Source organism: Charadrius vociferus, unplaced genomic scaffold, assembly GCF_000708025.1.
Source record: "Charadrius vociferus isolate BGI_N301 unplaced genomic scaffold, ASM70802v2 scaffold59, whole genome shotgun sequence".
Classification (NCBI taxonomy): domain Eukaryota; kingdom Metazoa; phylum Chordata; class Aves; order Charadriiformes; family Charadriidae; genus Charadrius; species Charadrius vociferus.
The window spans coordinates 2336912-2360485 of record NW_009661371.1 but is presented as its reverse complement, the minus strand read 5'-3'; the positions used below and the strand labels follow the sequence as shown (position 1 = coordinate 2360485).

At 39.3% G+C, this 23574-nt stretch overlaps 1 protein-coding gene across 1 annotated transcript in view; it reads left to right on the top strand.

Moving 5' to 3' along the window:
• The window catches only part of DCHS2 (dachsous cadherin-related 2), an 80162-nt gene that overhangs the window by 55809 nt on the left and 779 nt on the right, over window positions 1–23574 (top strand). The window contains exons 16-22 of the mRNA XM_009893767.1: window positions 5065–5175; window positions 8686–8897; window positions 10383–10534; window positions 13349–13479; window positions 15020–15306; window positions 18963–19101; window positions 21587–23547. Of these exons, the coding sequence (XP_009892069.1) occupies window positions 5065–5175; window positions 8686–8897; window positions 10383–10534; window positions 13349–13479; window positions 15020–15306; window positions 18963–19101; window positions 21587–23547 (2993 nt within the window). The remainder of the gene's footprint in view (window positions 1–5064; window positions 5176–8685; window positions 8898–10382; window positions 10535–13348; window positions 13480–15019; window positions 15307–18962; window positions 19102–21586; window positions 23548–23574) is intronic.

Here is a 23574-nt window from a genome sequence, read left to right as displayed (position 1 = left end):
ACCTTGTTTTACTAGTGTCAATGCTGTACAGTAATTAATCGTGTGTCATTTTGCAAAGAAGAGTCTGCCCTGGGGGAATTGCTGCTTCCAGAAGATAGAGTTTGGATGTCACCGCAGTGTGTGTTAATCACTCATTTTCTGTTTTGGTTTTTTTTTTTCATTAATCTACCCATTGAGAGTCGGTTGTGGTGATGTATGGGGGCCCTCCATCATAGGTGTCTGGAAAGCAGAGAGACCAGGGTGTTTCCAGAGGCGAGCCCTGGGGTCTCAAATTTTGTCTCTCCTTTGCTGCATCAGTGTTGTATTTTCAGAAAGAACCTGTTTGTCGGGCTTCCCAGGGCAGTAATGTCAAGGCCCTGGGGTTTCAGTCTCTTCAGGAGAGATGGGCTTAACCTGCATTAATCCTGCATTAGAATTTCTTTCTAGTTAAGAGAAAATAATGAGGGAAGATAGATTTTGTTAGGAAACAAGTATCAGTTTAAAGAAAGAAAATAAAATTCAGACCTTTATGGCAGTAGACAAGTTAATCTAATCCTAAATTTTCCTAAGTGTTCATGGGTCAGGCTAGACAATCCAGCCTGAAATTATGGAAAGGCCCCAAAGAACTGAGGCAAGAGCGCCATAGTCAGTTTGTTCTCCCGTTCAATCTATTGAAAATATAAGTAAGAGTCAATTTTAATTTTTGATTAAAGGAAATTTAGCAAAGCTTCAGGGTAAACAGGAGGGTTTCATCCCAAAATTTTAGTCTGTATATTTAATAAAAGTCTATTTGCTAAGAAGATCAAATTATTTTAAGAGCATGAGAGATTTTACCAAATAGTAATACTGTTTTGGCTCTGTTTGTGGTATTTTCTTATTTATATGAGCATAAGTAAATATCAAATATTTTACATTTCAGTGGGAAAATAGCATGATTGTAATTAAAACTCTCTTAGAAGTTAGCTTACAGGATATATGTGATCCTGGGATTCCTACAAGTATGAATGGTACCAGTGTATTCAGTCCAGAGGAGATTTATATTACATACTGATTATTTGTAGAACTGGTATTAATAAATGTGGCTTTTCCTCCTAATTTTATTTCTACCTTAACTAATAGAGTGGGAAAACTCTAAGTTTATTTTTAAAAGAATAAAAAAATCTGAATAGTATAAACAATGAAAGCCAAAGCCAAGGGTCCTTAGTTTTCATTTAGTCTAAACTTGTCAACTGGGTGAGTGCCTCAGGAATTGGTCCTTTTGGTCATATTTTCTTTAAGTGTTTGACCTCCAAGTTTAATGACCTTCAGAAAACCCCATTCTTCCACTTTTTGTTTAATATTAAATATTTAATGTCTTTAAATATTATAAACTGCATTACAACAGGCGCTTAGAAGCCAGTCAATAAATAACCAAGTCACTGCAGACTCCAGAGAATAAGAAACCTTTATTATTCACCAGGCTTTCACTGGAATGGTTGTTTGCATAGCACTTCAATGGAAACAGATTCACCAGTAAAACTTGTTGACTTCTCCTTTTTTTCTAATAGATACAAAATATGTCGCCTCTTATTCTGTAAGTCATCTCTTACTCTTCATGCTCAGTTAGCTTTTTCTTTCATTAGCGATTAAGAGATCTCAAGAAATAATGGCAAGGATGAACCTGAGTTAGATGACAAAGGAGGGAAAAAGAGACTACTATAATGAGTACAGAAGAGAGAAGAAAAACAATAAATTATACAGTAGCTCATTTCAGGTGTGTATGTTATGTCCAAACACAGAGTACAACAAAAGTTTTTGAGTCTATTTTGCCAGGTAGGCAAATACTGTCCACCCTGCCATACTTGAGTTTCAAGTCAGTAGGCGTAACGTAAAGGCTATGTAAAGCACTTGAGATATTTCCAAATACAATCAGGTTGTCTGATTGAACTGAAAAAAAAAACCCTGAATACAATAATTTTAAATCACTCTTCGCTTCCTTTAATATTCTTAACTGATCCATAAATTCATTGCATAGCATTTCAAGCCAATCTGACTGCTTTCTGCTATGATCCTGTTCTCCCTCCTTCCTTGCAATAGCTTCAGTGCTGATCTCATCCTCACCACGCTGTTTCAGTGTACTTTGCAGCCAGAAAGCTACCTTTCTCCTAATATTCTCCACTTTATGTTACCTGTTATGACCTCTGCTTGAAGCAGTATTTGAATCGTGTACTTGAAATTGCAAGCTCCAGTGGACAGGTACTGTCTTTTGCTGTTTACCTGTATAGGGCCTCTTTGTGTCACAACAGACCTCGGAGTTTGGTCATGTTTTTTTGACAATGAACCATAAAAATGTGCTGTTTGAAGGAGTCATTTTCTGTGAAAGGTTATCAGAAACAAGAAATTTGTTTTCTGCCAAAAAGAAGTTGTAAACAATTTTGAAAACAAGTCATGAAAATATGAAAAATAGGAAACTTAAAGGATTAGGGTTTGAGGACCCAGAGCATCAATTTATTAACCTAATCCCTGAAAAACAGGGATTCAAGGAGAAGTGCTGCTTCTTCCTTTACTTTTGGTAGTTTTTCTTAAACACACAAGCAAACAAACAAAAAGTCTTCTGACAGCATTAGAAGATAAATAGTGACATTCTGTGGACCTTGAATTTTTTTCTTATCTTTAGCTCTGCTCTGAGGATGCTATGAATGATTGTCCTTGCAGGCTTCTGTGGTAAATCAAAGTTGCCCAGCAATGAAAATTCAACCTACAACCCCCTATTTTAGTTCCTAAAAAAAAAAAATCAGTGCAACATTCGTATCAGTCTTTACCTGTTGGATGGTTGGATATTGCTTCCAGAACTTTTCTAGTAAATATCTGATAAATATATTGACTTGTACAGAAAATTATCTGTCAAAATCAGCATATTTTTGATTTTGACAGTCAGATTTTAGGAGCAAATTACAAACCACTGAAAAATTCCTCATTTTAAAAATTAATAAGTAACAACGCTAAAATAAAAAAGGTAGCAGCTAGAATTAAGAGGAACATTTCCTCTCATGTTTACACTAAAGATAAAGTCCTTTCCTCTAACATCCAGGACGCTGAGTATGAACAGCATGCCCTTTGTAATGTAATAAATTAGCTAGTTGCCTGTAATGCTGCTTGGAAGAGTTCAGGTTGCACAGTAACATCATTCCATCACAGTTGCATGGAATCAATTACAATTAAATTAAATAATTAAAATCAATTAAAATCAATTACCATATATACTAAATAATGCTGTAACTCACTTGAAAAGGATAATTATTTGGAAATCTTGATAATGCTTTTTAAACTTGCTACATTTTTGTTAAACGTGATGATTCTGAGCCGGATAATGTATTCATATCCACGTTTTTCCTCTAATCCTATTTCAAACAGGATTTTTATTTCATATTTCTTGTGTTCTATATTAAATCATTGCTCTTTTAATTGAATTTAGATTCTGCTTGAGTTGACACGTAGCTATGCATGTAGTTTCATCTTTTCGTTCTCTCTGTCATAAGATGGCTAATTAAAATTTTTTTAAGAATATTTCATTTAAAATATTGTGCAAAAATCCAAATTGAGTTCAGATAAATGAAGGAAAAATAAACTCTTAATGGTGATTCAGGGGTAATGTGCATTCCTATGATGCACAAAAAAAGGACTGTTTGCCTTAAAAGAATTCATGAAAAGGTGAGATTTAAATGACCAAAGACAGCATAACCTGAATAAAAGGAATACATATGACTTCAGGTAAGAGTTAATTCCAGTGGTACGTGGGAGTTTGCAATTAGGAAAAGTTAAAACTCATCATTTTACTTAAAACTCATTTTATTTAGACAGGTGATGAAGTTGTGGTCAGATGAGTAATTTACTGGGCAAGGAGGGATAGACAGTGCCTTGACTATGAAGTTGTAGTGTCAATGAAATTGATGGAGGAGTTGTTTTTATTGTCTTTATTGTCATTATTTGAATTCATGAATAATCACCCAGCCTAGTATATAAGTGTTTCGCTGTGACGAGTGGCGTTCCTCAGGGGTCGGTACTGGGACCTGTACCGTTCAACATCTTTGTCGTGGACATGGACAGGGGGGTTGAGTGCACCCTCAGCAAGTTTGCCAACGATACCAAGCTGTTTGGTGAGGCAGACACACTGGAGGGGAGGGATGCCATCCAGAGGGACGTGGACAGGTTGGAGAGCTGGGCCCAAGCCAACCTCATGCAGTTCAACAAGGCCAAGTGCAAGGTCCTACATCTGGGTCGCGGCAATCCCAAGCACAAACACAGGCTCGGTGTGGAATGGCTGGAGAGCAGCCCTGAGGAGAAGGACCTGGGTGTGCTGATCGACAAGAAGCTCAACATGAGCCAGCAATGTGCAATTGCAGCCCAGAAGGCCAACCACAGCCTGGGCTGCATCAAAAGAAGCGTACACAGCAGGTCAAAGGAGGTGATTCTGCCCCTCTACTCCACTCTCGTGAGACCCCACCTGGAATACTGCATCCAGCTCTGGAGTCCCCAACATAAGAAGGGCACGGACCTGCTGGAGCGTGTCTAGAGGAGAGCCACGAGGATGATTGGAAGGCTGGAGCACCTCTCCTATGAGGAGAGGCTGAAAGAGTTGTGGCTGTTCAGCCTGGAGAAGAGAAGACTCTGGGGAGATCTTATTGCAGCCTTCCAGTACCTAAAGGGGGCCTACAGGAGAGCTGGGGAAGGACTTTTTACTAGAGCATATAGTGATAGGTCGAGAGGGAATGGCTTTAAACTGGAAGAGGGCAGGTTTAGATTAAACATTAGGAAGAAGTTTTTCACTCTAAGGGTGGTAAGGCACTGGCCCAGGTTGCCCAGAGAAGTTGTTGAGGCCCCATCCCTGGAGGTGTTCAAGGCCAGGCTGGATGTGGCCTTGGGCAACCTGGTCTAGTGGGAGGTGTCCCTGCCTACGGCAGGGAGGTTGGAACTCAATGATCTTCAAGGTCCTTTCCAACCTAAACCATTCTATGATTCTATGATCTGCTACTAATCACAGTAATATAAAATCAGAATAAAGCCTTCTAAAGTGGACACGATGAAAATATCTTATTGCTTCCGTAGGTACATCACTTCTAACTGTAGAAGCTTATGAACGCAAATTTACAGGAGAAAATATAAAATACAGCATCTTCAGTGACAAGGAAAGCATGTTCTCCATACACCCCATTACAGGTACATATCTATAATATTTTTTTTTTCCAAGTGTCTGTGTGTATCTTAAAGAGTGTGGTCTCTAAAATATAGCAAGTATTACTTAGAATATTACTCTTCTGTTACAGTGAATAAATCATTAGTAAAACCAGGGATGTGGAGATACCTGCACTATTGGAAAATTGCCATGAAAAGAAATTGAACACCAGTATCCCTGTTTAAAACACTCAGTTCTGAGTAACTAATGATCACCAGTTGTTGGGAGTTCATAAACTACTGCTTTGTGACACAAGCTGAGACTCTGTCTTGTTTCTCATCATAAAGTTGACCAAAAACTTAATAAACATAATCCTTCACAATACTCCTAATATAGGAAGCATTAGATCCTTGTTGAGTTTAATGCTCTTTCCTTTCAGGCAAACCTTGACAAGTCTGAAAGTCATGTTTGTGTATTTTTTTGGCAATTGTGTTTGCGTTCTGCAGCAGGCCTGCTTTTACCTGCTCTTCAGTCAGGAGCTTCTGATGGCAGGAGAGTGGCGGGTTCCCCATGTGCATTTATGTGCTCTCACCTAGGGCGTGTGAGAAAGCGTAGTTACTCTGGTTGCTCCTCAGCTCCTAAACATCTGCAACAGAAGAGTTTGCCTTCTGAATAGCTGGAGTCTTTTTGGGATGGCACAGACAGCATAAGCGGTCTATTTACACAGAAATAGCGTAAATAGGTTGTACTTTTGACAAATGGCTTTCTTTCTGAGTTCCGAGGCTTTAATTTCTGATTATTCTGATGGCTCCAGGTATCAAGTGGTGTACTCCTGTAAAGCTATCGTGTTTGCTGATGGACAGTTAAAATAATTTTTTTTAGATGAGGGGCACTTAAAGTGAATACATTTGATTTCTGAGTCCTCCTTATTTCGCTGAAATAAAGCTAGAAAGATTAATCTTAAAGAACATCTTAGAGACCAACATGTTTATCCCCAAGAAAACAAACCTTCTCTGATATCACCTCCAAAACAAGAGAAAAAAAAAATCAAATGGGATTTTACTTTTTTTTTTTTATCATGCCAGTATGAAAAATGGTTACATGATGTTTTTAAGAGTCTCATAAGCACTCTCTTCACAAATGGTTACAGAATTTCTATAGCAGTGGATGTCAAAAGTCATCTTTAGAGATACTTGAGCCATTGTGGTTTCTTCTGTTTCCTTTCTTCTATTTCTTACTAAACATTAATTGAAGTGCAGCCTTTCAGGACTTTTTAAGAGCAGTTGTTATCTCAGCATTAATTTTTGTACCAGTAACTCTCTACCCGTTGTTTCTACCTGTTGTTTTCAGAAGTATTTTGAGCTATATTGATGCCCTTTCTATCTTAGGTATTCTAAACAGCCAAAGGTGTGCTCTACTTGTCTTTTCAAGCACTGATGTTAGTTAACCCCATTTTGGAGAAGACTTTCTCCTGTCCTGGGGGATTTATTATATTGCAGAATCACATAAAGTATTGTTACGATTTGAGTCATGCACAACAATTTATTGTCATTTAGACAATTACTCTCTCACCTGAGGACCTCTCCTCACCTGGGAAGGGGAATAGGGGAAAAATAAGGAAACAAGGGGGTTGAAATCTAAACAGATTTAATAGAATAAGACTAGATAATTAATATTAATAACACTAAAGAACCAATATCAATCCTGATAGCAATATAAAATATACGAGCATTATACTCAACCAATTCTATCAGCAGCCCAGCAGTGGGCAGCAAATGTCGGACACTGTGAGCTACAGATTCGGGAGGAAGGGAAGGTCTCAGGGGTATGGCACCAGCAAGAAGTTCTGGATTGCAACCATTAAGGGAGAGAGCACTTCTTGGCAAACTTTCTAATTTATATTGACTGTGATGTTCATGGTATGAAATAACCCCATTGGCCAGCTTGGCCCAAGAGCCTGGCTCTCGCTCTTTCTCATCCCTACACCTGGTGAGCTCAAAAACACTGAGACCTTGAAACCCACATGCTATAGCTGGCTGTGAAGTACGTATTTTCAAAAATACAGACACTAGTGTCTTCTAAAAGTGCAGTTTTCCCGAGCATTAGAAGAGAAATTAGTCCTGTGTCGCTCAAACCAGGGCAAGTATATAGGAAGTTACCCAAAGACATGAGCTAGTCTGTTGTTTGACACAGAAGGGGAATCAGCTGTGCCTAAATAGACAGAAGTTTGTCTGTCATGTTTTTAAAAACCTCCAGTGATAGTGATTCTGCAAACCTTCTCAATAGCCTGTACAAGTCTTGGCATTTGGAAGGTTTTTATTCATCTTTATTTGAATGCGTGTTGAAACAATTTAAACTTATTACTTCTTAACCTAGTAACACTAGACATAAGACAAAGGCAAAAAAGCTATTTATGTATTTGAAGACTGTTACCCCGTTCCTCCTTCGTGTGCACTTCTCTTGAATGAGCAACCCTGGTTCTTTCACTTATTCCTTCTAGGTGGTGTACCTCAAACTTGATTATTTGCTCCGTCCTACATTAGAGTCTTTCAGTTACACTCTGTCATCTCGTGTATTCCTTCTGCCACTGTCTATTTTGCTTTTTCTGTATAGAGAATATGATGATTTTTTAGTGTTGTGCTGAAGAGAGACCACCTGCCAGCTTTGAAATCTTTATGTTCAAGAAGCAATTCTTGAACACTGGACAGATCCATAAACAGTAGCCAATCATTGCTGCTTATCTTAGAAAATAAAAGCTAAGAAGCACTAGCTTGGAGAGCCACAATAGATAGGTTCTTATGCTATCACAGGTTTGGGATATAAATATTCATGGCATCATTACTGAAAAATCCATGCAAAACTGAATTTGAATTCTAGTGAAATTAACATGCAAATGAACTATGTTTGATGTTTAGATGTAATGAAGAATTTTGATTATATTAGTATATTACCTAGAACATTGAAACAATGACCATGTATTTCCAAGGGCATTTCGGGTTGAATGTGGCGATGTCTAGTTGCGCTTGTTGTCTCAATAATTTTAGCTGATCCTTTTTGATAGAAGGGGGGGATTTGGGATGTGCTCACTGCATCGGAAGGAGCCAGTGTTTTACCTGTATGTCTGTTGGACACAGACATTGATACAGCTGTTGCCCAATTTGGACACAGATGGAGAACTAGATGTAGCCACTCCCAGATGAGGGGCAAGAGTCTCTTCAAACACAGCTGGCTTATTGCCGCATGTCAAGGAGCACAGGGCATGCAGCCACTTTCTTCCTTTCTATCCCTCTACAAGTAAATCTGCTTTGATTTAGGATGTTGCCAGCGTGGCAGTTAATCAGTAAAAACTCAACTGTCTGAGATTTATACAATAACTAGCATGCAGGGGGTGATGTTAGGTAGAGGAAAGACATGGTGCAATTCTGTTGTGTGTTCAGTGAAGGAGACCACAAACATTAGGGATTTCATAACTGCATTTGTGGGTGTTTTTACCTGACTACATAAGCCCCATCTTGATTATTTTTTTTAATCTTATTTTTATTTTAATACACCAGGTGCTATCACAGTAAAAAAGCCAAAGTCTCTTGATTATGAAGTTAAGAATAAAATACATCTTTCAATTTTGGCTGCAAATAGCTTAGATTCAGCATTCTGTGAAGTGATGGTTTTGATTCAAGATGTGAATGACAATGTACCTAAATTTGAGCAAAACTATTACAAAGCATCAGTGTGGGAAAGCCAAAGTCCTAAAACAGACATTGTACAGGTAAGTGGAAATATATCTTCCCAAGCCCAGTGCTGTAGTTAGAGAAGTTTGTTTGATCTCTTCATGACTACAGTCCTACCTATGTCTCTTTTGGATCACTGTAACTTAAAAACTGAGAGTGGGGTTCTTGATGTTGCTACTACTTTGCTTGGATATCTGAAACATTCAATGATTTCTTTCTAGACCACATTTCAGATTTTTCATTCAGGTCTGTTAAGCTGAAAGAGAATTCGGTGTTCTTAGTAGTTGTGCAGCTGGACTTCAAATTCTTTTTTCTTTTTTTTTTTTTTTTTAATTTTCTGTTTCTCTCTTCAAGTAGTTGAAAAATACCATTCAAAGCTGTGGTTCTGGTTACAATATAGGCTGGGTCTTGCATTAATGCATCTACTGAAAGGGCTATAGCAATAAAAAGAATACTTTCAACTCATCAGACTAGTAGAGTCAAACCCAAGTGTTCAATTTAAAATCTGATGCCTAAAGAGCAGCTTGTCTCAATTTAAATGTGCAAACACTTCTTCCTCTGAATGGATCCATTCTCTGAAAGTGTTTCCAGCTGGCTGTGTTTGAGCAAAAGAAGACATCAGTTGGACTAGAAGAACTCGTAATTTCCTCAGTACATGTTCTTGCATTGCAAGTCAGGTCACAGTGAGGGTCATGTTAGGTACTAAAGATATTCCTCCTCGAGAGAATAAATAAATGGAAAGCTACAAATGCCTCCAGGGCAAAGTGATTAGAAACTGATGGACATTGTATTTAGAGAAACATATGTCCAGGAATGGAGAAAAATCAAAAGGCAGTCAACCCAGATGTGTAGTCAAAATTTTATGACAGAATACATTCTATTATGTTTCCTTTATTCAGTCTGACTGGTTGCCTCTGCTATGGTTTGGATCCTGTACCCATTATAATGCTTGTTCAGCAACCAGAAAAGTACAAAGACGACTCTTCAAAGAGCCAGAGGAGTCTTTCAGAAACCTGTTCACTGCCGTTGAATGTTATTTATTCTGTTGGTTTTATAGCTTGCCTCTGCCCTTTCTACATTTTCAGCTTCATATTTTAAAAAGTAATTAATGAATTATTCCATGAAAGCTCTGAAAACTTAATAATTTAATTATGTTATCCTTTGTCTATTTGTATAGTCCAGTCCTGGACCCCTGAGAAAGTGAATTTTTATGCACTAAACAGAGAGAGCATTCTAACAGCAACCTTATAGTAATTTAAGCAGAGTAAAATGATTACATTCGGCCCTAGCTCTTTATGTAGCTGAACTTCAGATTACTCGGGGAAAGAATTCACGTGCATCCTGTTGCAATTTGTGAGCACATTTTGTGACCTCACGTGACACTCATGTTGGGGACCAATATGATTATTTGCTTAAATCTGTGCAGTCGAAAGGAAAGTAACCAGAAACTGTAGTATAAGGTTTTTCTTTCTGAAATTGCATTCTGCCATTTTGAATTAAGCCTCAGTTGTCCTCCCAAACAGGTATTTGCAACTGACCTCGACAGTGGGCTGAATGGAGAAACTGAATACTCAATTTTATCTGGTAATGAAAATGCAACATTTCTAATTGATTCAGCACGAGGGGTTTTAGCAACTAATACAGTCCTAGATCATGAAAACACTTCATCTTACAGGTTTGTATGCAAGGTTCTTATAAAAATCTATTCTTTTTGTTGACTGTAACTTGAGATTGCTCATGTTACGTGTTTTATAGTTTTCTGTTGATATCCATTACCCACAGAGCCTGGGTGCAAGCCAGACAGCATTGAGAACAGCACTAAAGCTGCCAATTTATACCATTGATTCTTGTGTACTTCTGAAATTTGGGAGAAGAAATATAGTCCTGTTTCATCAAGAGCAACACTTATTGGTATAAGTGAGTGTGATGATTCGCTATAGGAATGATGACAGTTGCTGAATTTTAGTTTAGGAATGGTACAGCCATTCCCTCTCTGGAACCATTTTTTGTAAATATGTAAAGACACAGAGAAAGCACTCAAACCAAATCCAAGAAATAGGGACACGTTCTGTTCTTTAATTAGAATATAGTCCAAATTTTCTTCTCCATAGTCTGATAAAGATGCTTCTATAAACTGTTCCCATCTATAAGATGTCTTGTATCAAGTATTAATTTCTTCCTTTTTTCCAAGAAACTGTGGGTAAATATGATCAAGTGGACATGACGGTTTTTCTTTACAGGTCATGCCATAATTGGAATTACAAAGCAAATAAATCATACCTTGAAGAGAAAATATGAGTATGCAGATTCGTTAATACTCCCTTTTTATGTGTTGCAATCTGTACAAAAAGTAGATTTCTGTGTATGTGTCAGCTCCCCCCCCCCCCCATGGTTATGGCATCAGTTAAAGTATTTGCAACTTTTCCAGTCCTCTGGGGCCTCAAAGTTTTAAACAACCAATCAGAATTCTTATGAACCAGAACAACTCTTAGAAAACCACATCAGAAAGATCAACAGAATATGGTATTTTTTTTTTTAAATATCAATGTAATTTGATAATAGTGTCCTAAAGGAAACACTTTGTTTTAACTTAATATACAGAACACTTCATTTGGAGTTTATTTTTCAGTTTTTCACTGAATCAAAAACATCAGTTCTGATTTTCAGACATTTAAATATCATAATACATTTTATTTGTAACTAGTGCTTTAAAAGAATGCCTGGAATAAATCCTTCAAAGGAAGGATGTTTACTATTGATGAAGCATTGAACATGTAAGCATAATAATTCTCGTATTTGTCTTTAACTTGGAGACTAATTTATTTCAGTATTTATGTTGGAATTCTAGCCTTTTAAATTGACCGTTTGTTTGAGGAATCTAAAGCTTCGTATTCCTTCTCTCTATTAATACGCTATTAATCTGTACATTGTTAGGTGAAAAGTGACTAGCACAAGAGGCTTTCAAAACTATTTTCCTGTTTAATTTCAAAATGTTACCATTGGTTCTTTCAAATTTGCAAGGAGTTGTTTATTTTATCTAAATTGAACATTTTCTTCTAAGTTCTAAGTCCCTTATAGTAGGAGTTATAATGAAAGTGTTGACAGAACCTTAATTTTAATGCCTTGGCTGAAATGTTTCTGTGAGAGTTTTTTCCTGAAACCTTAGAAAGTGATTATTTTTAGTAAAATATTTCCATATGTATACCTTACCAATATTCATTCTAGAAAAAATACACTTTCTATATGGAATTATACATGGTCACTGATTGAGTACTGGCCTGCAATTCAAGTTATGTGTTCTGTCGGCAACAGAAACCACAAGGACACCCAGAGCAGAGTTGATGTGGTTCAGGAATGGAAGTGCTGCAACCCACAGCTCGAGTTACAAACTCGGTATTCCATATTGTCATGTGAACATTTGGGAAGTAATATCTATTTGACACTTTAAACAGAAACCGCGGCTTAGAAAAAGGGACAAATAAAGCATTTAGAAGATCTGCAGGAGACCCAGAAAATATGGTGCGACGTGCAAACAGTTGTTAGTACACAAAACGTTTAGTTGAGACGTCAGGCTCCGACTTTTTACCCTTTCCTTGATGTTTTCTTTTTTTGTCTCTTCCTTTTTTGGGGGCATCTGTTGAGTTAGATTTAATTTTGAATTCCCTTTTGGTAACTTTTAATATTGGGGAGGGGTGAAGTCTTCCAAATAAACTTTGCTTACATTTGTCACTTGCTCTATATTGTTCAGAAACTAGTTCCCGTAGAGAGTAAAGATCCTATTATCCCTGTTCATCGGGCCGTTGCTTACTGTTTTCTTTGCTACATTGTTTGTGGAAATTAAAAGGTTGTTAACAGAATCTATTATCCATCCTTATGCAGGTGTAAAATGGAAGCGTACAGGGAAACTCTCTTCATCTGACAGTGAGATTCTGGTCCCACTAAAATCAGTGGGAACTTTGCCATTGTCAAATGATGCATGTATTCTGCACACCGTTCTGAAAATGTCTGCATACATTTTGGTTGAATATTACTTTGGATGTTTTCATATTACCCAATTTTCACATTCTTGTTGTCCCTTTATAAACAATGAGGAGAGTCAGGTTCCTCCAAAGGACAATTTAGTACTTAAGTTTTAATTCCTGCTCTGAATTACCAACTGGAGAAACGTGTCTTATTTGAAAGAGTCTTGCTAGCTGGTTTAACCTACACTTGGTATGAAATTGGGTGAAATGAACCCAGATGGATACTTCCTTTTCTTTGTATGATTTTGTTATGTTTTTGCCACCTAGAATCTCCTGGACATTTTTCCTGCAAGACACAAAAAATAAAACTCCAGACAGTCAACCTTACACAAAGAAAGATGTAACTTAAGAGTTGCAATGAGGAGCAGAAAGGGCTAATCTTTTCGTTTGTAACTTTTCTTTTCCATTGGTGGATCATTCTGTGATTTCTGACCAATAGTGACAATTACTGCTTCCTTTAATTGTAGGTTGATTGTACAAGCTGCTGATAAAGGAAACCCCAGACTTTCTGCTACATGTATTGTGAGGATACAAGTGTTAGATGTTAACGACAATGCTCCAGTTATCCAACCGGTAGGGGAAGTGGAGGTCCCAGAAAGTAAGTGTGATAGTACAGCTAAGTTTTAAGATTGGGATTTGTCGGACGATAATGATTTTGGTGATTTGTGTAACGAAGCTACTGTAGTAAAAATGATCCATTATGATCATATCAATACTGAAATCACACAAATGTATGATCCATTATGATCATATTAATACTGAAATATCAAAGTAAATTGTGATCTGCTTTTGTTCTCAGAGGCATTATTCTTAATCTTTAGACATTGTGTTTAAGAATAGTTTGGAACAAAACCATAGGCAATTCAGAAAGAGGAAACAAACTCTGCAGAAATACATCTGTAATCTGTTCGTTTTGGACTCCAGTGTCATATTCTTCAGATGTCTTCAATTTCTGCTTTTCTCCAATAAAAATACTTGGTGTTAAAACCAGCATTGCTAGAAAAGAGACATTTTGAACTTCACTGTGATGAAAGAAATAATTTCTGTAAATTTGAATGAAGCTTTAAAATGCTCTATAGCTTGATACAGTTGATAATCATGAAGAGGAGGACCCAGGACCCTCCTGAGTTCTCATCCCGGCATACATCTGGTATGTTGTGTGACATTAGTTCAACATTTGCAGACTTTGAGTCTTAAGCCCAGCATTTTCAAATACAGGCATCATACATATGATGCACTAAGATACACAGCAGAAAATTTATAAAGATTTAGGTGCTGAAATTCCAATACTCCTGTTAACAAAAGATATCAAGGCTGTCTTTCTAGTGATATTTTTTTTAGCCTTTTCTAAATTTAGCTCTCACTGGTAATGACAAGTATGGGAGTCATTGATACACAGCAGCTGTAAACTACTGGCTACTTATTTAGGTTTTTGTATTCTGTTTAAGACCTTGCTTTAGGACATTGCACAGCGTTTTTGAGGCTTAATGCCCCAGGCATGCAAATGGAAAATGGTCCAGTTTGTTAGCTCCAGGCTTTGTTAGATGATCGCTAATAAGTTCGTTTTGCAATCCCTGGTACTGTCAGTTTGGCACATGACAAAGCTGTCTGTATCCAGTTTCTCAATCTCATAGGACCATACCTTGAGCTCTTAAGATTTTTGTGCTATGTAGGTCTAGCTGGAGGTCTTATTTCTCTGTAGCAGCCTTCTCCTTTGGAGAAGCTTCAGAATTGCATTCACTCATTCTACACAGACCAAGAGACTCTGATGCCTCAGTTAAATATTCTTGTGGAAGTTTGTGCCACTGCTCAATAACTTCATGTCACCTAAATGCTTGTGGAAAACCATGGAAGTTCCTGTTGCTGGTGAAAAAACAGTTATGGCTACACTGAATCTGGGAAAGTCTAAAGAAAACCCGAATTCAAATTGGGATAAAGCAGATACGTTTGAAGAAATCCCTACTGTTTCTGTAGCATTTCTGGATATTGATCTTACTCTAAAACACATAGTCAAAATACACCAAAAGCTAATACAGAAAGATTACATATATCTAAGATTCAATATTACAAATTAGCAAAATCTTCAGAAATTGTAACATCATCTTTTATCTATGACTTATTCTGAATTACTGTTTCAGATGCCCTGCCTGGTTTTATAGTGACACGTGTGTCAGCAAGTGACGCGGACTCCAGGCCAGCACTTCAGTTTGGTTTTATTTATGATGATAGTCCTGGAATGAAATTTGCCATCGATCAGCACACCGGTGTAGTCACAGTGGTGGAACCATTAGATTTTGAAGAAACTGCTGTGTATAAACTGAGAGTCATAGTTTCAGATTCTGTACATCAAACAGAAGTAGAACTTACCATCCTTGTTTTGGACGTCAATGATAACCCACCAGTGTTTACTCAGGATTCGTATCAGGTGGGAACATGGCAAATGGACAACGTGATGTCTTTCTGTATATGACGATAAATGGTAGGAGTATTTGTTTATATTTGTTTTAAAAATGCATTTGAGCACTGACAAGGAAGGTCTCTGCAAACTGTTACTGAGCATAAACAGAGCAGAGCTCTTCTGGGAAATCCCAGCCCCTTCCTAGGAATTCTGCTAAAAGGACTGAGGGAATTGTTCAGTTTTCATGGTTGTGGTTTCTGACTTCAGAAGGAAAGTGGTGTGAATGCTAGCTGTGCTCCAGACACCATGCATTGATCACTAGGAGTTACTGGATATATAATCCAAAGCAGGTTAGGGAGCAGAGTCCAGTGTTCAGAACTTCCTTCTTCTGAGAGAATGGTAAACAAGTTGGTACATTTATTCTGGCCCTGTTACTATGGCATGAATTTCTTCATTTTCAGTTACACAGCTACACAGAGGTGTAGCAAATGCCCTACCTACCCTGTGGTAGGTTACGCACCTGTAGTTTGTAATGTGTAACCCTGCCTTATAGCAATGGCAATCATCTCGGGAGTGAGGGATACGGGTTTTGACCTCCCCAACGTCCCCTGCTAGACTGAAGAGGGTACAGAGCTCAGCTTCTGGACTTCTGGACTAGCATTTGAACTGCTAGACTGTTGTAGAAGTCAAGTTGTCCAACAATCTTTTGAAAACAAAGCTGTTTTAATGACTATGGACAACTATGAGCCACTAAGATGATTAAAGGAATTGGAACATATATAAAATAAAATAGATTAGACTATTTCAGTTGGAAGGGACCTACAACACTCATCTAGTCCAACTGCCTGACCAATACAGGGCTGACCAAAAGTTAAAGCATGTTATTAAGAGCATTGTCCAAATGCCTCTTAAACACTGACAGGCTTGGGGCATTGACCACCTGTCTAGGAAGCCTGTTCCAGTGCTCGACCACCCTCTCTGTAAAGAAATGCTTCCTAATGTCCAGTCTAAACCTCCCCTGGCACAGCTTTAGACCATTCCCACATGTCCTGGCACTGGATACCAAGGAGAAGAGATCAGTACCTCCTTCTCTACTTCCCCTCCTCAGGAAGCTGTAGAGAGCAATGAGGTCGCCCCTCAGCCTACTTTTCTCCAAACTAGACAAGCCCAAAGTCATTAGCCACTTGTCACAGGATGTGCCTTCCAGCCCTTTCACCAGCTTTGTTGCCCTCCTCTGGATACATTCAAGGACCTTAGGATCCATCCTAAATTGTGGGGCCCAGAACTGCACACAATACTCAAGGTGAGGCCGCACCAACACTGAGTACAGTGAGAGAATCACCTCTTTTGACCGGCTGGTTATGCTGTGTTTGATGCACCCCAGGATACAGTTTGCCCTCTTCGATGCCAGGGCACACTGCTGGCTCGTATTGAGCCTGCTGTCAACCAGCACCCCCAGATCCCTAAAAAAATATGGAACACTTCATAAATTTACATGTCATCCTTGCACGGGGGCCATGCTACTCTTCTGTCTGTCATTCCAGTTTTAGTATTTGTGCTGCTGAAGTAAGCACGATATTGTACAAGGTTCTCAAGGGTCGGCTACTGAAAGGGGTTTGCCCTGACGTCATCAGCCCTAAGGCTCTGAGGCTTGGGCTAAGGTTCATCACATGTAATGGCTTGGAGTTAGGGCTAGGGATAGGAGAGAGAGAAAGCCTGAAGATCCAGGTGAAGTTAGCCTGCAATAAGGCTGTGACAGGAAAGGTGAGGCTGCCAGAGGAGGTGTTTCCTTAGGACTTGTTTGTGTGGGGCTAGGCTGTGTGGCTTGGGCTGAGGCTCAAGAGAGCCTAGAGCATGGATTGTTCAGCTTGGAAAAGAGAAGGCTAAAGGGAGGATCTTACCAGTGTGTGTGAATACTAGTGGGGGAAGTAAAGAAGGCAGAGACAGACTCTCCTCTGTGGTGTCCAGTGACAGGACAAGAGGCAGTGGGCACAAACTGAAATACAGGAAATTCTGTTTAAACATCAGGAAAACCTTTTTTTTAAAACTCTAGCAGTGACTGAGCACTGGCACATGTTTCCCAGAGAGGTTGTGGAATGTCCATCCCTGGAGATATTAAAAAGTCAGCTATACACAGTCATGGGCACCCTGCTCTAGGTGACCCTACTCTGAGGAAGGGTTGGACAAGATGACCTCTGGAGGTGCCTGCCAGCCTCAGCCATTCTGTGATCCTGTGAACTGAGCTGTTTGCTCGACTTGGTGCTTTTCACGTGTGGTGGATGTGCTCAGTGTCAAAAATATGAGGCACCAAGACTTGGGTTTAATAATGCTTCATTTATAATCTCAGACAGATTTAGTCAAGAAAGAAATCTAAACATTTGGCTTAGTAAAGAAGTTTCAACCTCCGAGCATGTGCAGGTGCAGCAGTTTAGTCACTTAGATAACTATGAGACTGTAGGTACCTGTGAAAGTTTCAGGTGCCTGAGTTGTCAGGATTTGTGTAAATTGCCCACTTAAACTCACAATTCTAAATTTTGGGGGAAAAAATTGCACTATTAATGCTCAAGTGATTTTTAGACCTTGCCTTAGGTTTTCTTAACTCTCGTATGTGTCTGATTTTGGAAAACAGCTTAGGCAAGTACTTGCTTGTGCAAGTGTTAGGGATTTTTTTGTAGATTGGAGTAGACCTTACAGGAAGGGTACACAAAACAGTGTAGCTCTATTGACTGTGCTAACATAAACAGCTGAGCTTCCCTCTCCACGATCCTGATGTTTTGATGTATTGCTTGGACAGTAAAATACACTGCTGCTTTTCGGTCAACGATACGTGTAATTCCCTAGTCGTCATCCTGTATTTTTTGCCTTTTTATTGTCCTTTCAAGAGCTTTCATATTTATGCTTTTCATATATAGTTTCTCATATATATATGGCTATTATATGCGTATAGTAATTCTGTTAAAATGATTTAAACTCACACTTGAAATTATGACAAAGGTAGCTGCTATATCATACTGTTCATTTTAAATTGGATTTGTAAGGTGGAAGAAAACTTTAGCCACAAAAGTACTGTATCTGGACTTCAAATAATGGAAGCTCTTAAGAAGTGGAAAGGACTTTCTTGGTTTCCTAGATTATATGAAGAAAACAGGGAGCATTTTAGAAAAACTAAATTCTAGGAATAATCCAGTGATGATTAAGTGCTCTGATGCTGGAATTCTCGTGGTACGTGTTGGGCTTTTTTAGTGGTCAGTCATATACTCCAGATGGGGACTGCAGACTGTATTTCATGTACGAAAATCACGGTGTTTCTGAAAGCAGGGAGAAAAGCCAATGTTCATTGCAGTCCGTTGTAGGTATTGCTTCTATTAGTGTACTATTGGAAAAAGGGATTCAGTGATTCACTGAACTCATTGTCATAATGAACTATAACTAGGTGGATTTTACTACTGTTTAAAGTTTACTATAAATTTTGGCTGTATTGTATGCATTGTTTTCAATATCTCAACTCTATAGTTTTGTCCCAGAAGAAGACAGGTAGGTGAAACTTTTTCTGAAGCTGGGAACCGTGATTGGTTTTTTTCCGAATAAGATGAAATGAAGCAAAATGCATTTTTAATTTTTTTTTAATGTTCAAGATCTTTTATTAAGCTCTATCAAAACAGTAATTTTGCTTTGTGTGTCAGGTGAGCTTGCCAGAGCTCATTTCTATGGATGCCACTGTTCTGACAGTTTCTGCTGTGGACAGGGATTTGGAACATAATGGAATGATTTCCTACAAAATCCTCTCTTCCTCTGAGGGATTTTCCATTGATCACAAGAATGGTAAGTCTGTAAGCATGGTTTATTATTTCAGCTTTTTCAGTGTAAATTGAAGAGTCCTATTGCACTTCCTCGCCTGTTGCCAGTGATCACTTGAGTTCTGAAAGTCTTTGGTGGCCAAAGTCCACCATATGTTTTGACTCAATCTGCTATTGTTGCTGAAGAACTGATCGCATCAAAGACTGGAGTTCTCAGTTTGTCCCTGAACCATGCACAAGGCAGCCAGTCACAACATCCTATAGGTTCCATTCCTCTGATGTGATTTGATAGAAAAGTTGCTGTACGTTTTGCATTGATTCATAACATTTCAGCTCATGTATTACTTTTCATTCAATTTAAGTTCATACTTGCTATTTTTCAGTATAAGTAGAACCTATCGTAGTGGAGCTTCTCTACAGCTTGGGCAGTATGGTTTTAAGATTGCTTCTTTAGAGGGTTTATGTTATCCTATAATCCTAAATGGAATGTAAAAGTTTTTTATATTGAGAACGCTCTTTCTAAAGTATATAATTTTCTTCAGTTGCTAAGATTTAAATTTTTTAAACTGATTTAAATTTTCTGATCTAATGTTGTAACACTCTGGAAGATGGAAAACTGTGTGTCTGTCTTTTTGTATGCATGTGTAAATAAGATTTTGGGGAATACCAGCTTCAGAGATTACTAGATACTGCAAAATGGTGTGCAACTATCGTTCAGTGAGCAAGTTCTTACTGCTTATTTGTTGTTCTCAAGTGTTTACAGGAGCTAAATTTTTGAATGCAATGTTTGTTGAGTGATAGTAACTACAAACTCGGAATAGACAAGTGTCTCACCCAGTTAAAGCTGTTTTCTTTTCTACCCATTTGTTACTCTGTATTCACTAACCTGTCTTTATGTTTGGCTAGTGACTGTTTTCAGCTGTGATCAGAAAGTTGTCATACAGTGTTACCTCTGTGGTGCTTAGCTATAGACTGTGAAGAGTGAAGTAGAAGTAAATGGTTTATGAATGGAGAGTCATTGAATGGTTTGTGTTGGAAGGGACCTTTCAAGATGGTCTAGTCTAACCCCCATGTTTACATAAGCAATTTGAATGAAAGATGTTTACATAACTTATTGGCAAACCTTTCTAAATAACAAATAAGGCTGTAATGCTGTTACTGGATTTCAAGCAAAACAGGAGAACTGATGACCTTCAGTAATGAACTCACACAGCATAGCCACCTCTAATAAGGAGCCTGTATTTCCTTAGCTTTGTTTTGCCTTTTATTTTATGCAGTTTGCATGTTCGGCCTGTTGCTAGGAAGAGAAATTTCTGCTGGTCTAAATGCAGTATGTGTATTTGATACTGCATCACTGTGGGTAGGCCTTGGCTTTGAGGTGTTAGCTATGGTTTCTTAGAATCATAGAATAGTTTGGGTTGGAAGGAACCTTTAAAGGTCATCTAGTTCAACCCACCCTGCAGTGAGCAAGGACATCTTCAACAAGATCAGGTGGCTCAGAGCCCTGACTGACCTGACCTGACGTTTCCAGGGACGGGGCATCTACCACCTCTCTGGGCAACCTGTTCCAGTGTTTCACCATTCATCGTAAAAAAAATTCCTTCCTTATATCTAGTCTAAATCTTCCCTCTTTTAGTGTAAAGCCATTACCACTTGTCCTATTGCAGCAGGCTTTACTAAAAAGTCTGTCCCTGTCTTTTTTATAAGCCCCCTTCAAGTACTGAAAGGCCACAATAAGGTGCCCCTGGAGCCAAGTCTCTCAGCCTGTCCTCATAGGAGAGGTGTTCCATCCCTCTAATCATCTTTGTGGCCCTCTTCTGGACTTGCTCCAACAGGGCCATGTCTTTCCTTTGCTGAGGTCTCCAGAGTTGGGCTCTCGCCAGAGTGGAGTAGTGGGTCAGAATCACCTCCCTCGACCTGCTGCCCACACTTCTTTTGATGCAGCCCAGGATATGGTTGGTCTTCTGGGCTGTAGGCACACATTGCCAGCTCATGTCCAGCTTTTCATCCACCAGTACCCCCAAGTCCTTCACAGCAGGGCTACTCTCAGTCCCTTCGTCCCGCAGCCTGTATTGATACTGGGGGTTGTCCTGACCCAGATGCAGAACTGTGCAGTTGGCCTTGTTGGACCTCATGAGGTTCACACAGGCCCACTTCTTGACCTTGGCCATGTCCCTCTGGATGGCATCCCATCCCTTAGGTGTGTCAGCTGCACCACTCAGCTTGGTGGTGTTGGCAAACTTGCTGAGGGTGCACTCTATCCCACTGTCTGTGTCACTGATGAAGAAGTCCCAGTACAGACCCCTGAGGGACACCACTCGTCACTGATCTCCATCCAGACATTGAGCTGTAGATCTATTACTCTCTGGATGTGAGAGAGTTACTTTGGGGTGTGCAGCCATTACAGTTGAGTCATTTTAAAATATGACTGATTAGATTCAGCTTTTGGAATCACATTTACTTGCCTTAGTATGAAGTGTGGGCTTTCGTTAATTCTGTTTTATTTTCAGGTTCATTGTTTGCTACGGGACCAGTGACACAGCTGGAAAAGATTTCCATTATTCAGCTCCTGATAGAAGCCATGGATGGTGGCAGTCCCACTCTGAGTGCAGTTACCTCCGTAGAGGTGCACATAGAAGATGTAAATAACTATGCCCCTCAGTTCACAAGAGTTCTGTACAATCTCAGCGTAAGTGAGGATGCTTCAGTTGGAGAAAGTGTCCTCACATTTTCAGCCATCGACTATGATTGGTCACATGAAAACACATATGTTGAATACTCTATTATTGATGGCAATGCTGAGAATTTATTCTCCGTGGAAACAAGTGTCGTGGAGTCAGAAACATCCTACAAACTTGTTGGCAGTCTCGTTTTGAGCAAAGTTCTCGACAGGGAAATAGCTTCTTCTCACCGTTTGGTCCTCCTTGCCTCTGATCGTGGAACGCCCTCCTTGAATTCAACTGCTATTGTGCTAATAACTGTGCTGGATGTTAATGATAATCCTCCAGTATTTAGCAGCCCAGAGTATCATATTCATGTCAAAGAAAGCATCCCTGTCGGAAGTTACGTTACTGAAGTTTCAGCAAGTGACTGTGATGCAGGGACCAACGCAGAGATCACTTACACTATCATCTCTGGAAATGACAGGGGATATTTTCACGTGGATGGGAAAACAGGATCAGTGGATTTGATGAAAATGCTGGATTATGAGGATACCATGAAATTCACTTTGATCATCCAAGCCACAGATGGAGGAACTGATGTAAAAAATGTGGCTTTTTCTGTTGTTCTTGTTAGCATCCTAGATGAAAACGATTACGCCCCCCTGTTTTTGTTTCCCAGCCTGAGCTGCGTTGTCAGTGAAAATCTACCTACCTTTTCTTTTGTGTGCACTGTTAATGCACTGGATTTTGATAAAGGCTCTTATGGTCACCTTACCTACTCCATCCAGTCTTCATGTTTGGCTCATCGTGAAGCTCCTAGAGACCATGACATGTTCTTCATTGACCCTTTGACAGGAGATATTCATACAAAGCAAATGTTTGACTATGAAAGTCAGAATAGGTACTGTGTCATAATCCAAGCAAAAGACAAAGGTGACTCACTGGCTACTGTTACAGTTCAGGTAGATATTGAGGGGAGAGATGAATTTGACCCGGTGTTTACACAAGATCAATATTTCTTTAATCTCCCTGAGAAGAACAAAGCAGGCCAGTTGCTTGGCAGAGTGACAGCATCAGACAGTGATGGTGGACTGGATGGAGTTGTTCATTACTCCCTGCTAAAAACTTCTCCATTCTTTTCTGTGAATCAAACCACTGGTAATATTTATTTGACTCAGACTGTTCACAGAAAGAAAAATGGCAGCAAAAGGAATGATGACATCCTGGAATTGTTGATAAGAGCTCATAGCCCCAAAATTGAGTCAAAGTTCACAGTATGCACCGTTTTGGTAAACGTTTCCAATTCTCCTGAGAGTTATCCCATAGTGTCAGCATACAGCCTGAGCATGAGCATTTCGATCTCCTTGGTAGTGTTCCTACTGCTTGCGGTCAGTCTTATTGCACTTACTCTGACACATAAGCGGAAAGACCTGGTGAACTCTTGTGTGAAAAAAGAAACAGTATCATCCTCAGCTACTGATGTGAATTCAGACAGAGAAGATAAGAACTGCCAGATCCAAAGTACTGAGAGCAGTATGCTTCCCATGGGTTCCATAGCAGAGTGGCTGAGCCTAGCAGGCATCAGAGAAGGGAAGGATGGTGGTGTCCTGTATAGGCATTCAGACTCCAGTGGCCACAGTTCTGCCAAAGGAGAAACTGCAGAGGATGAGGAAATCAAAAGGATCAATGAACATCCTTGCAGAAAGAGTGCCGGCTCGGCGCTGAGCGAGTGCGGCTCACGGGTGCCAGATTCAGGGATCCCAAGAGAGTCTGATCAGCTCTCCTGCCAGTCTGGAGAAACGGATGTCGTGGCTACCATGCCAAGCAGGGGGAGG